The following is a 14,555-nucleotide window of genomic DNA, read 5'->3' as shown; positions in this document are numbered from 1 at the left end:
GGTCGTAAATTGTTGTCCGGGCTGCGGTGCATTCTTCATTTCAGCTTGTTCAAGGACAGAAAAGCCCGACCCCAGCAAGCTCAAGTCTTGAAGGGTTGAGCCAGTAACCGTAGAGCCTTCTCTCCCCACGTTGAGCCAGCGAAGCTGGCTCAACGTGGCTCTCATCTGCTGCCCATTCGTCTTTCTCTTCTTCTAGATGAAATTTGGTTCAGTATCCTTTGTACGCTTACCTGCCACACAGACCTCGGCGTGCAGACTCTTGTATCCATCCCGGGCCTTAACCAGAGGGGATTTTTAAGGAAGATTTGGGCTATATATTTCAGAGCACACTATCAAGCCAGGTCTGAAGGTCATCCACGAGGTTCTCTAGGATATTGACTTAGCGAGTTATCCACTCGGCATCGCAGGCCAAGTCTCGACTTGAAGTTCTGGGGGAGCTTCGGTGAATATGAGGGAGGCTCGATTGGTGATGAGATAGAACATGAATATGCCGTTGGAAGTCAAACTGAACTTGATGGGCAGATTCAAGTTGGCGTGGGGTATTAGCTGCGATGCGGTATTGAAGAGGATGTGGGAACGATGTGCTAAGGAAACCTGAGAGAGAGAGTTGCGTTCTATAATATAGCAAGTATAGGAATAAAGGAGGAGTCTCATACAGGAGAAGACATGCTGTGATACCGATTTTAAGAGGGCTTAAGCAATATGAGAGAAAATTAGAGAAGTAACAAGACATTGGTAGGTACACGGATATCAAGTCCACTCTGATATGCTTAATGGGGACTAGTGACATGGGACACAACGGTTATTGACAGTCTCTCCGTTAATCCTTTCTATTCATCAACCTATTCGCCTTTCAGTCATTCTTCCACACAACAATCCACACTAAATCGATCATCTCAACCTCGAAAGCTTGGCACGGCAAGCCGAAGACCCTAGATCTTGGGGTGTGGGGCCGTGCCTTTCATCGACAGATTCATCCAATTATGAAGATCATCAAATGCTCTCCCACACAGCTCGCGGGCTATTTAGAGGACATAATGCCATCAAGCCAGTGCCCTCTATGGTCACCGACTTCCTCACGATCAAGCAGTCCTTGCGAACTCGATGCAATCATGACTAGCGTGTATACTCCTACAGAAAAAATGAAACATTCCGAAGAAAGAGCTCTGCAGTGGAACGCTCTATCCACTTTGATTCAAGCTCCATCAAAAATACTCACTCCCCATCCCCCGGTACCTCCTCGATTGAACGTGACGACCCAGATACAAACAGTGGATATCACAAGGACTAATCTAGATCAGAACGGTCGACCAGACATTACAAATGCCTCTCACATCAAAGAAAGCACCGAGATACAGACGGGCACGGCACAACAGGGGCCATACCCCACGTTAATTATACGCCAATCGCCCTTCGAAATGCTTCCAGCTTCACAAACTGGCCAACATTCAAGCCATATTGGCCATGGTAACTTCAAAGTTTCCACTACTCGGTTGTTCAGCCTTTCGCACAATGGTACGTGTCTTCAGAACTAGAAAACCTTGCACAACAGTGTGAGTTGTCCCAGATAAGCCATACTCTGAGCAAACCCGAGAAAACGCGGGTGATCCGCGTCTTCTATTGATTCCAATTTTGCTCGAATATTTTCGGCCAAAAGAAGCGGACAGGAAGACACAGCCTTTCAGCTACAGACCCTGAGTTCATTTCGAAGGATTTCCTATCCGTCTTTTAGCCCTGGGAAGTTGAGGAGATCTTCTGTGTAAGCTCCTTCGTGAATGGAATATACGAGGTGTTATTTGACGAAATTCATGACGATGTTCACGAAAAGAACCCTCGGTTTGACAACGATCTGAATTGCGGAACTCCTCTTGGGTCATTCGATCTGTCCTCATGTGAGTATCTGTTTCTGACCGCGTAGTGTTGCTTCATGGATCTGGATTTCTTTCATTTTTGGGTGAGGACTAATCTTGGCTGCATTGAACAGGGCAGCGGGATGTCTTGCTACATGGGACAACATCCCTGTGCCTGGCGTTTTTCGACTCCGTTATGACCGCTGTTAAGGATCGCATTGGCCTTGTTTCCAAGATGCAAGCACACATAAAATCTGGTATTTTTCTTGGGATTGAGTATAGTGCTGCCAGCCGGTACATACAGTCTTGACGATGGGAGAAAACGCCTTCGGAGCGGGACAGGAAACAAGGTCGAGATCCGCTTCCGTAAGGAGATGAAGAGCATGGATGTGAGCTGTTCCACCACTTGCTTGGCCTTTACTATGGCATGGGACATATTCCAATATCTATGGAGGCTCTGTCCTGATTCTCTTCGCGATATGGGATGGGTAATGTGGGATGCGGGCCGGTGCAGATTTCTGAGCTACTAGTACGGAGTGCAAAGGACAGAGTACTCGGATCGTCAAGCCCAAATACTATTGGGCTCCTTAATCTCAAAGAAACTGAAATTGAGTCATTGGGCAATCACATTGGGCATTGTGTTTCAGACGCTCCAGTCGAAGAGTAGAATGGCGGTGTTGCTCGGCAGTGCTGTTGCAGTGGAGCATCTTGCATCTACTGCGTCGATCGTCGTTGAGATGATGCAGGAGAAAAAGACAGGGCTTGTTTCCCGAGTAGCAGAATTCCACGAATGAGAGCAGTCAATTAATTGGAGTTGGACAGGATCAATCCGAAACCCCAGCCTCCGGTTAAAAGACGGTCGGGGATGGGTTGGAAATGAGGTGGTTGGGTAGAGCCCTGGAGGCTGGGGGAAGACCAACAGGGTGTTGTGTTATTCTTCTGGACTCGAACTTCTCTTCTCTTCTCTTCTTCCATTCTTTACTCACATTCCACCTGTTACTCTTTCTCCCCGCTGGCTTGACTTGCGGATCTCCAGAAGACCGCTCAAGTACTGTATACCGGGTGAGACAACATTACTAGTGCTGAGAACCTTCGCTCGCCAACTCCCTGGAGACTGCAAATATTCACTGGACCGGAATCAAATCTCGACGAGTATATCTTTCGATTATTGTTCGCCATGCGCTCTTTATCTATCTCGCTCTCAACACTAGCCCTACTTCTCACCAACTCGCTGATTACGACCGCAACCCCGCTTGCAGAGGAATCGAACTGTGCAAACCCCTGTGGATACAACGGCTGGCTGTGCTGCGAGACTGGGGAAACATGCACAACCAACAGTGAGAACCAGGCCGTCTGTGCCGCCAGTGGTAGCGGCAGTGGAAGCTACGAATACTTCACCACCATCTACACCCTTACCGAAACCGACATGTCCACCATCACCTCAGTATGGAGTAGTCAGATCGCCGCTGCAACCAGCACAGGTACCTGCAGAGTCGATCTCGGCGAGACAAAGTGTGGTACGACATGTTGCGAGGCCGCGCAGGAGTGCGATAACGGTGAATGTGTGGCAGAGAGTTCTTCCGTTGCGATTACTGCCACAGGCGCAGAGGCTACACCCGGAGTCCGACAGACGAGTAACGGTGCAAGTACCGTAACGCAGACATCGGCACCCACCACGACCGAAGGATTCACCGCACCAGTCGGGACAGACGGGGCAGACTTGATCGGAGTCAAGGCGGCCAGCAGTGGAGGATTGAGCGGCGGTGCCATTGCAGGAATCGTCATCGGTACTATTGCCGGTGTGATCTTGCTGCTGCTCATATGCGCCTGTCTGTGCTTCAAGGGTGCCATCGATGGATTGCTTGCAGCGCTCGGAATCGGCAAGCGTCGCAGAAAGGAAACGACTTACGTTGAAGAACGACACTCACATCACTCGCATGGGAGTCGACCGCCTCCTGCAGGCCGGACCTGGTTCGGAAGCAGACCGCATGGCGACAGCGAAGTCAGCGAAAAGAAGTCCGGGTTCGGCTGGGGCAGTGTCGCCATTGTTCTCGGTGCTCTTGCTCTCTGTCTTGGGTTAAAGAGACGCAAGGACAGAGATCACGATGATGACAAGACGGAATCTTCGTACCCCAGCTCATATTATTACTATTCCGACTATTACACAAATAGTGCGTCTACCCTTCACTCTGATAGACAGAAGATCTTTGCTGACAATCCTCACAGGTAGCGCTAGTTCGGACAGACGGACTCGCGATACGCGACGATCACGACGATCGCGCACTCGCTCCAATCGTTGATGGATATTTCCATCTGGTATAAACAGGACCCTCGGTCTCGTTCGCCTGCGATCTTCCCTATTTTTTTTTTTGCCGATATTTCGGTCTTATGCATTTATGGCGCTGATGTTAAAACGTGATATGTATCACCACGACTTACCTGATGTTTTTGTCTTTTTCTCTCTCTTTGGTTTTGTTTCCAACTGGATGATATGATTGCTTTTTTTTATGCCGATACGAGGCAGTTCGATATGAGATCCTCTTCCCCGTTGAGGGCATGTTGCGATGCACATATGATATTATGAGAACACACTGGACATGATAATATGAATGAATTTGAAGATGAGTTGGGCATTCATGTAGTGATGTTTTGACAACCTATTGAAGGTCGATTATCAAGTCGGGCACCGGCATTAGATCTCTGTAAGTAGCTAGCTTGCACATGGGAATCGTTATAGGCTGCAGAGAGCAAACAGCTGCAGAGAGACTGGCCTTGCAGGTACAATGTGCTCTGTTCGGATGAGACGATCTGCAGCGGTACAAGCGGTTAGAGGATTGAGTCCCTAATCATGCAATATTCAGAATATTTTGATTATCGTGAATAGCCTGAATAGCCTGAACAAAGTGTAGGGCTGCAAAGGCGTGGAGGAGATCTCCAAAAAGCGGCCACACAAAGCGTTAGGGGAGACACTTCTCCCCGCCTTCACTTCCGAACTTCTCTTCCTCTCCCTCCTTCACCTTGTTTCTCACTTCAGCCTCGCATCATCAATGATTTTAGTTTCGGGATTAAGCTCCTGACGCTACACCTCTACTTCATTACCTTTAGAGTTTATTCTGCCCTTTGCCGCTTTTGAGTCCAATCCTTCGGAGTATTACGAGTCCCCGACTCATTACCGACCACCATGCTCCAAGCGCAGAGCCAGCAACATGTTTTCTCCCACCAGCATCAGTATCCTCAGGCTGATCCCTCATGGCTGCAGCACCAGCAACAACAGCAACAGCAACAGCACCATCAGCCCCAGCCACACCCACACCAGTCGCAGCAGCAGCACGCTTCCTTAGTCGCCCAGCAGCACGCCCAAGTGCAGGCTGCTGCTGCTGCCGCACAGCAACAACACTATGGCCGTCTTGCCATGAATGGTAATGGCGCTGGTAACCCCGCGCAGGGAGCCGGTGGCGCCGGTGGTATGGGCGGAGAGGGTTTGTCGAATGCGGTCTCCGTCATGGACGGCGGAATCAGCGAGGAGAATCGCAAAGTCTTCATTTGGGTCGCCGAACTCTTGGATCCGACTCGCAGGGAAGCCGCTTTGATGGAGCTGAGCAAGAAGCGCGAGCAAGTCCCCGAACTGGCCCTGGTCATCTGGCACTCTTTTGGTATGGCTCCGATTTCACCTGGGCCTATGTCTAAGCCTATTCACCCTTGGCTATGGAAACTAACGGTCGGCAATTTACAGGTGTTATGACTGCGCTCCTTCAGGAGATTATCTCGGTTTATCCGCTTTTGAATCCTTCTCAACTGACGGCCGCCGCTTCAAATCGAGTTTGCAATGCGCTGGCGCTTTTGCAATGTGTCGCATCCCACAATGAGACCCGTACTCTGTTCTTGAACGGTGAGTAATGCCTACTCAGGTCAACGTGAATACTTTGGCTAATTGTTTTCTCCTAGCTCACATCCCTCTCTTCCTCTACCCCTTCCTCAACACCACCTCCAAGTCTCGCCCCTTCGAATACCTACGACTAACGTCCCTGGGCGTGATCGGCGCATTGGTGAAGAATGACTCGTCCGATGTGATCAACTTCCTGCTCACAACCGAGATCATCCCTCTTTGCCTTCGTATCATGGAGACTGGATCAGAGCTGAGTAAGACGGTCGCAATTTTCATTGTGCAGAAAATCCTCCTTGATGACGTGGGATTGGGCTACATTTGCGCCACATACGAGAGGTTCTACGCAGTGGGAACTGTCCTCAGTAATATGGTCACCCAGCTCGTCGAGCAACAGACTGTTCGCCTGCTCAAGCATGTTGTGCGCTGTTTCCTTCGGTACGTGCTCTTCCCCTCGATCTCTCCACCTTTCATTTGCAGTTTTAACACATCCACAGTTTGAGCGACAACAGCCGGGCCCGTGAGGCTTTGCGACAATGTCTTCCCGAGCCTCTTCGGGATGCCACGTTCTCCTCGGTCCTCCGCGATGACGCAGCCACCAAGCGCTGCCTGGCTCAGCTTCTCATCAACCTGTCCGACAACATCTCGGAGGGAGCTCCGCCAGCCATGTAAAATACGAAAAGCATCTGTTTCTTTCTCCCCGAAATATTTCACGTTATGATATGCATGGGAAAGGCTAATGGCGATTAACGGTCACAAGGCGCAAAGTGTGGGTGAAGAACTGGCTGGATCCAACGTGTTAGATATGTCGTCGATTGAGGGCATCGGGTCCACCATCTGTTTTCTCTTCATTCCTGGTTGTTTCTCTCTTTCCACCGCATTTGTATTGGGTCACTTAAGGGTTCGGTGATTTGTATGCGTGATTGAGATTCTAATGTATTCTTGTGTCTTTTTTGTTCTTTTTCATTTCTATCTTTGCTTCGTATCTTTTTTTTTGCATTTTGCTTTTGGGAAATATGTTACTCTGTCTTTTCGTTGTTCTTTCTTTTCGACGCTGTTACTCGGGTGGCGCGAATTCTGGTCGGCGCTGTCGTCTTGTGTGCATTTCCTCCTTGTCTTTGACATGGTTTAACCGCTCTGTGTGAGATAGACCTTTGAGCGAGAGATACCAAAGATCCAGGCGTCTGCTTTTTACTTTCTATTCTTTGTTTCTGGTTATGTCTGTGTATACGCGAGTGGTTTTAAAAGCACGAATGGGTTTATCTATAGTTTTATTTGAGGACAATGCCATTCTTCTCTCTTGTCACCATTGAATGATCAATAGGCTGGATTTAGGCTACTTTCTAGTCTACTCAGGTGTATACTTTCGTCACCATTGCGCATAAGAGTAGAGCAATAGAATGTTAAGAACTCAGTTTGAAGCCCAGCCCTTCGAGATAGAATCTCTTCCAAACTAAGATGAAGCCCATCAATTATCTGAGACAATCTCCGTCATCATTATCCCTCAATGAGCAGGAAATAGTCCAAAATCATAAGAATCCGCCACGCCACCGATTTCCAAACGCGATCTTCACGTGACCCCGTTCTCGACGCGCCTCACCTATCCGCATCGCCTCCCAAAAAAAAGAGCCCATAACTACCACCAATCATTTTGGTATTTCGCACGGCCACATTTACAAGCGTAACCTTCTCCACGGCTTTTGCACACACCCAACTTCCACTCCCGTGAACCTCAGAACACCCCAGTCGACTATCCCCGGCCCTACGGCTGTCCCGCCGCGATGGGATCGCGAAAGCGCAACCGCTCCGAGGCCATCCCCATGGACCAAGACGCCCCGGAAGAGCAAAGCCTGCTCACCCAGCTGAGAAGTACCTGGGAATTTGCAAGTATCATGCAGTACATTGCCATCTTTGGGCAGGTGATGAAGATTGACGAGGAGTTTGAGATTGAGGTATGTCCATGCTCTACAGGACAATCCAGTCCACGTCGCATCAGCAAGGTCGAATATATTGTCGCATTGAATCGATCGAGCCTCAGCGACACCCCCCATCTGGTTGGAACCACACTAACGAGTTGCCCTTTTCTCGTTTACAGGATCTGGAAGCCGAGTGCCTCAGACCGGAACCTTCTCATAAGCTTTTGGAAATTGGATTATGCTTGCTCAAGTGGATCTCGTCGCATCGCGGCCTCACGTATGTACACTTGTCCCTTTTGCAATATTGGTTCTGGGTCAGGGAATGGGATTGGACTGACTGTGGTTTCGCTGCTAGATATGAGAATTTCGATGAGTACACCCGCCGCCAGTACAATGCGAAAGCCCCAAATACTACGAACCCCTTCGGATACGACGAGGAGCCGAAGAGATTCATGGATTTTGATGTTTTCCTTAAGCTTCGCGTTCTTCATGCGTTGACCACTTGGACTTTCTGGAACGCAGACCGGATTCGCGACAAGATGCCCGAGAAAAGGGAAAATGATCAGCTGGAATGGGTAAGTCGATGGTCTTCTGGAAATGAGGTTTGAATTTTCTTTGCTGACGCCTGCTAGCGCATTGAGGAATTTGGCTGGGATCGCGAGGGCCGTTCATACTACGTTCTAGATGATAACCGTTTGTACCGCCGCACCGATCGTCCCGCCCCTCCGCCTGTTCAGCGAACTAAGAAGAAGGCGAAGGGTAAATCTTCTCGGTCGTCAAGGGCGTCTAAGCGTGCTTCCACAGCAGCCGCGGAAGAAGGCTCCGACGAAGAGAATAAAGATGCGATCAATGAGGATCCTGCTGTGACATACGCTGAAGACCCTTTCAAGTGGGAATGTCTTGCTGTTACTCTTGAGGAGTACCAGGTTTTCTTAGAACCGCTCCAGAAGAGCAAGGATGCGGACGAGAAGGCCCTTCGGTCTAGTGTTGAGGAGCATATCTTGCCTATCTTGGAAAAGGCCGAGGAGGCTTCGCAGCGCAAGCGTGCCAAGCGTGATAAGGAGCTGCTGAGCTTGCAGCTTGTCGCAGGTGCGAAGCGGTCCAGTCGACTTGCTGCTAAGCAGGAAAATGAACGGCATGAACGAGAAGCTGAAGAGGCCGCTCGGAAACATGAACATGATCTCGCAGAGGCTCGCAGAGAACAGGCCAAACATAGCCAGCTCGAGGAAGACCGTCAGTCTCGTATGATGACTCGCGAACAGCGCATTAAGGACCGTGAACAGAAACGCATCCTACATGAGGCAGAGCTTGAGCGCATCGCCGAGGAGCAAGAGAGGTTGGAAAATGGCGAGAGTAGGGCTTCTGCGCGGAACCTCAAGGCTGAGCGAGAGAAATCGCAGAAGAACTTGGCGGAGCTTTCTCAGGAGGACCAGTGGATCTTTGATTGCTCCGGCTGTGGGGTGTACGGGGAGAATTTGGTAAGTTCAGCTTCTTGACATATACATTTAGGTGGTTTTTCTGAGGCTGACTGTTTCACAGGATGATGGGAGCCACAGCGTTGCCTGCGAGCACTGCAATGTGTGGCAGCATAGCAAATGCCTCGGTATCTCACAACAAGCGGCTGAAAAGGACGACTTTCAATTTGTCTGCCACGATTGCAAGCAGAAGGAGCACGATGCCAACAAGCCCAAGCTTCCACCTCTTAAATTCCGTGTCAGCGCTTCGGCCTCTCCATCGGCTTCTCCCTCTACCGGCAACAAGCGAAAGCTGGAGAATGAGGATGACCAGGTGCCACTCTCGCCCGTGAAGAAATCCCATACAGCTCTATCCAACATTCAGAATGATCCTCCACGGACGCAGCCTTCTCTTCCGCCTACTCTTAGCCATGGTCACTTCTACCCTCCTCCCTCACCTCAGCGCCCGACCCACCACATCAACCAGGCGTCGTTGCCATCTTCAAGTCCTCCACGACCTCCCTTCTCCCCTCCCAAGGGCATGAATGGTCTGCTGCATTCTACGGAGCAGAACCCCCGACCTACTTCATCCCAACACCACCTTCCGCCTATGAACGCGGCCCCTCACCTTCCCCCCATCGGTTCCTTCCAATCCGTGCGACCCTCATCCTCTCACTCTAACCAGAGCCCCGTTCAGAATCAGCCTTCCATGTCGCCTACGCAGGGTAATCCTGATGTTGGCCCTCTTGCAGGCTTCCCTCCTGTCGCTCCTCACGCCTCTTCCCCGTGGACCTCCTACGATACCCATGTGACTCCGCGCCCCCAGTCTGGCCATGGAGCTACCAACATCTCGGCGATGTCTCATAACTATCCATCTTTTTCTACCGCGACGCCGAACGGCAATCACTCCTCGCCTCCCCAGAGCTCCCACGGCCTTCTATCGGGAATCAGCCCGACCAAGCAGTCCCCTCGCCCAGTGACTTCTGGTAGCATGGCAGGTGCTCCCGTACTGCCGCCCATCCGCCGATTGGAGCCCAGCCCTAAGCTCATGGGCCGCAGTTCTCCGGATGCTCCTATTCCACCTCCGGTGAAGTGCATGACTCCTGAGCAGGAAGAACGCCGCCAGAGAGAAAATGCCCTGAGGCTACACCATGCTCATGGCCATTCCAATGGTCAACATCTGATGTCGTCGCCCTCTCTGAATCGTATTCCTCCTCTGGGTTCTGGTGCTGTTTCTCAATACCCTGATCCGGTCTCCTCGCCACAGCGTGGAAGCAATGGCCATGATAAATAAGATCCTTGTACAACAGTGAGGTGCCGCAACGAGGGTCTGACCATTCCCTGCTAGTGTTTCCAAAAATTCTTCTTCTTCGCTCTGCACATCTGGAATTGATCTTGTTGTTTCACAAGGATTCTTCTACGCAGCTTTGAAAGCAGTCAATATGATAAGTTTCGAGGGAAAAAAAAAGAAAACGACAAAAAGGCCTGTGCTTTCCAGTTGGTTTTTGAGGTCGATTCTACCTTTTTCACAAAACGGTTGTGGGCACGAATTATATCCATACGGAGTTGTTTTTCCCGATTCTTCACCGGATATTGTATCCATGAGACGACACCTCAAGAACCCAACCTCGCTCACACCATGAGATACATTGTTTGGCTTGAATTTGTGGGCAATTGTGCTTTATCCTGTCTGCTTGATCCTTCTTTCTATCACGGACAAGTTACTGGATGTATCTGCGTTTTAATCACGAGTTTCCTCCGTTGATGTCAGGGCTCCCCGGCTTGGGAGAATCTGAATTCTGTATTGGTTTTGTGCATTCGCATTCTCTTGGGGTAGTTGGGCAGTGTGATGGGCTGTTGCTGGGTTGGCGTTGACATTTATTCTTTTTTTATTTGATTCATTCTCTTTACAATGCATCAAGATGGACGAGGACTGAAGCGGCGTTTTTGATATGGTCTCTGGCCCTGGGTGTCAGGTATTTTGGGTGGGCTAGGGAATGTGTATTCTAATAGACAATTTCTTTGATTGCAAGCTCATGATTATTTTGGAGTGGTTTCGAGAGAGTAGTCCGTATATATATATGATTGTATGGTCATGACTTTGGGAAGTAAAGCACCAAAGTCAATATTTCCGCCAACTCTTCCTGTCTTTGAGATCTAGTATGCTTTCATTCACCTTCTATCATCACTATAATTGCATTGTGCCAACACATCATACCACTGTATACTGCACCTCTCGCCCAGAATGGAAAAAGCCCAACCCAGAAGACCAGAATAGCACGAATCTACCCAACGCAGTGCCAAGCCAATCTCCATAGCCGAGCATCGTAGCTCTAGACCTAGTCCTCTAGGCTTCGCTATTGATTGACTCTTAGAAAATGACAATCCAAGAACCGGACCAATGACCGCAATAAGCCCACGGTTGATCAGGGGACAAACCACCGAAATTACGAACTCCGTCCGGCCCGCGCGGCCCTTCATTAGACCATCTCCACATGAGCACAGGATGACTGGTTAGCCTCGTCGATTTCGAAGTTTGGCGGCCGAACGTTCCAATCAGAGGAGTTCCAGCGCGCCAAAATCGTGAAATCCTTCGGAATCATGACTCGAGTGCCTCACTAAAATACGACTAGACTTCTTTTCGGGCCTGACCTGCGCAGTCAACTCGCTTGGGCAGTCAACTTGCTTCGGGCTAATTTCGAATGTAGATCCCGCACTAAGACTACACATACACCAGTGGACACAGTGTACAGGACGGAGGACAGTCGGACCCCCTATCTGATAAGACACCTGTCAGTCAACGACTCGTGCCAAACCGCGAAGCCCCGCGTGTAACAGTCAATGGTGCGGTCATCCTTCGAACAATCCTCCTAGAAGTAGATCTGTAGATCTCAGGAGTCAAATCACCCACAATATCACAGCAGGGACCACCGGCTGAGCTCAAAACTGGGGCGTTGCTTTCGATCTAAAAGTGGAGTAGACGGATGAGAAGCCGATGCGCTCCGGATCGCAGTGTCTGCGTCTAGAGGATTGGAAAAGGAGGCTAAGAAAAGAAGCTAAACTGGTTGGATCTGCAATTTCCGGTACAATTAGGCTGCCAGACCGGATCCGATGTTCTCCACATATGCAGCTCATCTTAGACTTATTGGTTCTGGCATTTTTGATTCCTGTCCTCCGTACGGAGGTACTGCTATACGGAGTACAGTACAGGTCAACATATACGGTGGAGCTCCGGAACTTGTCCCGCCAATTATTATCTGTCCGCTTCCCGCGTCTTCGAAGACATTTCAATAGTTCTGGGAGGAAGGGACTGGATATAGGATATTATACGTCACGATTGTCCACTCCAGTGGAACTGGGCGGCTAAATCCGTTCGGGTGTTGAAGTGTTTATCAAGGTCTACAGTTTGATTTCAGATAGAAGACACAATTGCATTCGTATCTCAGATCGTCGACCTTGAGACCCTGCATGGAAAAGGAACGTTTACTGGAGACCCTGGATATTGCCGCTCAGAATCGAATAACTTACACTATTACAGTATACAGACTAGCACACTGACAGACTGACAGACTGACACGTAACACACCAATCTAGCAGCACACCAGCATGCTGGCATACCGGGCTCCTCACATTATAGATCTGCCTACAAGCCCGTGCTCTGCCAATCTCCCGCCTGAACCAAGCCCTAACTCCCCTGACATGGCCGACCTAGGGAAAAGTGGAGCAGGAATCGCCAATCCGATCATGAGCTAACCGGGATATGCGTGATAAACCAGTCATTCACTTTTCGTGGCGCGTACATCAATTGTATCCCTCCCTGCCGCAAAACTAGGAGTGTGCACCACCCTATACACCCATACATCTCGACTCCAGGTATTATCCTTACAGTACCCCCCATAAAACAGGCCAGAAACCGTGGACACGATTGGCCGCCGTTGGATGTGATGACCAAGTGACCACGCAAGTCCTGTGCCGAGCACCCAATTGTAAGCTACAGTACTCCGTACGGAGGACGATATCCTCGATCTTCCCGCGCCAAGGGTTCCTCCGATCTACAAGGGGGAGAGAAAGCCGAATGACTCCGGGGCCCCTGAATCTGAAAAGCTGTGACCCTTTGTCCGTTATTGATCTGGAGTAACTCTATTTGCAGATCCGGCCAGGTCTGTGGCTCTTTTAGGGCTGACCAATGTTATCTGTTCACATGGGGGACTTTTCTGTGTACCAACACGTTCGCGGAGTGCTAGTGCAGTAAGCAAATGGGAAGACTTTCAAATTCAGGTGACCGGCCCCTCATGCTGGGGATATAGCGACTAGCGCGCCAGTGACAGGGGTTTGCTTGAGCTTACCAATCCTCCAGATTGCCCAAGGTGCCCTAGATGATCCGGCTCGGCCGAGGCGGCCACCGATGGTCCCGACCGTCACGTTGCCTTCGCTTGTCGGCTAGAGGTTAGGGTCAGGTTGGGAGTAGTTCGGGTTCGTAATGAGTGGCGTTCATTGGATTGAATTTGCTTATACCGCCTACGTTTGGGATCCTGGATATTGGTACTTCGTACTGATATGGATCTGGAGACTGAAACCTTGTCTATCTTCGTATATTAGACTCTAAGTTATAGTTACTTCAGTTTTCAGAACTCCGAACTCCTTTTGGATGTGACGATCTGGGATGTGACACATCTAGATCAGCTGGATCTGGAGTTTAACTTTACACAATGTTCAAGTTCTAACATTTATACTTCGACCCTGACTTTGATGTCTGAGCATATGCCATCTTATAGATGGGGCCCAATATTACCAGAATAGGCAAGTGAAGGTGAGTTTGGCCGCGACAAATGATCTTCGGGGAGATATTTCTCCTGAGATTATCTCATAGTGGCCAAGGTAGGCTTAGTGGAAGATAATGTCGGATACTCAAGATGTCCCCCCGAGGCGTTACAGTCTAATGAAAACGAAACTGTTCAATCTCTTCCAATAAAGGCGAGTGACGCCTCACCAGCACAACATGCATCATTTATGCCAGACATATTCCAGTTTCGGAGGGGCATACTTAAGAGTTATGCCGACCATAAATATGGCCAGAACACACCCCCCTACGAGAGGCAAAACCTGCAGTAAAAACGACACCCTACAACGTCGACGATATGAAGATCGACACCCTACTGACGCTATTCACAGCTAGCGGCCACCGGCCCAAAAGGACGCACCCAAGAAAACAAAACATAAAACATTTTGACCCATGGTAGACCGGAAAGAGCATAGTCCGGAATGACAAGCGAAGATGGCGTCTGGACAAGAAACCCCTTCAATGAGAAGCCTCCGCGCTAAGACCAGTTGCGGCCCTAACAGCCCTGCACAGTAGGGCATGGCAGGAAAGCCGCTTATCGTCCAGCCAATCCGAGTCTATGTTGGTTGTTGGATGATAACATCGACGTGGACTACAGTACTAGCCGTCGAT

General features: G+C 49.9%; 3 protein-coding genes across 3 annotated transcripts; all 3 read left to right on the top strand.

Annotated features, from left to right (window-relative positions):
• Window positions 1–3,027: 3,027 nt before the first annotated feature.
• N7511_005739 (uncharacterized protein) lies at window positions 3,028–4,080 on the top strand (the record flags this gene model as incomplete). The annotated part of the gene is made up of 1 exon (XM_057128116.1): window positions 3,028–4,080. One exon carries the CDS (start codon window positions 3,028–3,030, stop codon window positions 4,078–4,080), a length of 1,053 nt encoding a protein of 350 aa, XP_056984633.1.
• A 951-nt stretch (window positions 4,081–5,031) lies between these two features.
• N7511_005738 (Rcd1-like cell differentiation family protein) lies at window positions 5,032–6,405 on the top strand (the record flags this gene model as incomplete). The annotated part of the gene is made up of 4 exons (XM_057128115.1): window positions 5,032–5,503; window positions 5,584–5,739; window positions 5,796–6,171; window positions 6,231–6,405. The coding sequence occupies 4 exons, from the start codon at window positions 5,032–5,034 to the stop codon at window positions 6,403–6,405; spliced, it is 1,179 nt and encodes a 392-aa protein (XP_056984632.1).
• A 1,109-nt stretch (window positions 6,406–7,514) lies between these two features.
• Window positions 7,515–10,397, top strand: N7511_005737 (putative PHD finger domain protein; the record flags this gene model as incomplete). Its single annotated transcript, XM_057128114.1, has 5 exons — window positions 7,515–7,685; window positions 7,829–7,926; window positions 8,005–8,224; window positions 8,282–9,127; window positions 9,189–10,397. The coding sequence occupies 5 exons, from the start codon at window positions 7,515–7,517 to the stop codon at window positions 10,395–10,397; spliced, it is 2,544 nt and encodes an 847-aa protein (XP_056984631.1).
• Between the last annotated feature and the right edge of the window lie 4,158 nt (window positions 10,398–14,555).

This window comes from Penicillium nucicola (assembly GCF_028828085.1).
Source record: "Penicillium nucicola strain IBT 29836 chromosome Unknown utg000005l, whole genome shotgun sequence".
NCBI classification, from domain to species: Eukaryota; Fungi; Ascomycota; class Eurotiomycetes; order Eurotiales; family Aspergillaceae; genus Penicillium; species Penicillium nucicola.
This window is presented reverse-complemented; position numbering and strand designations above follow the sequence as displayed.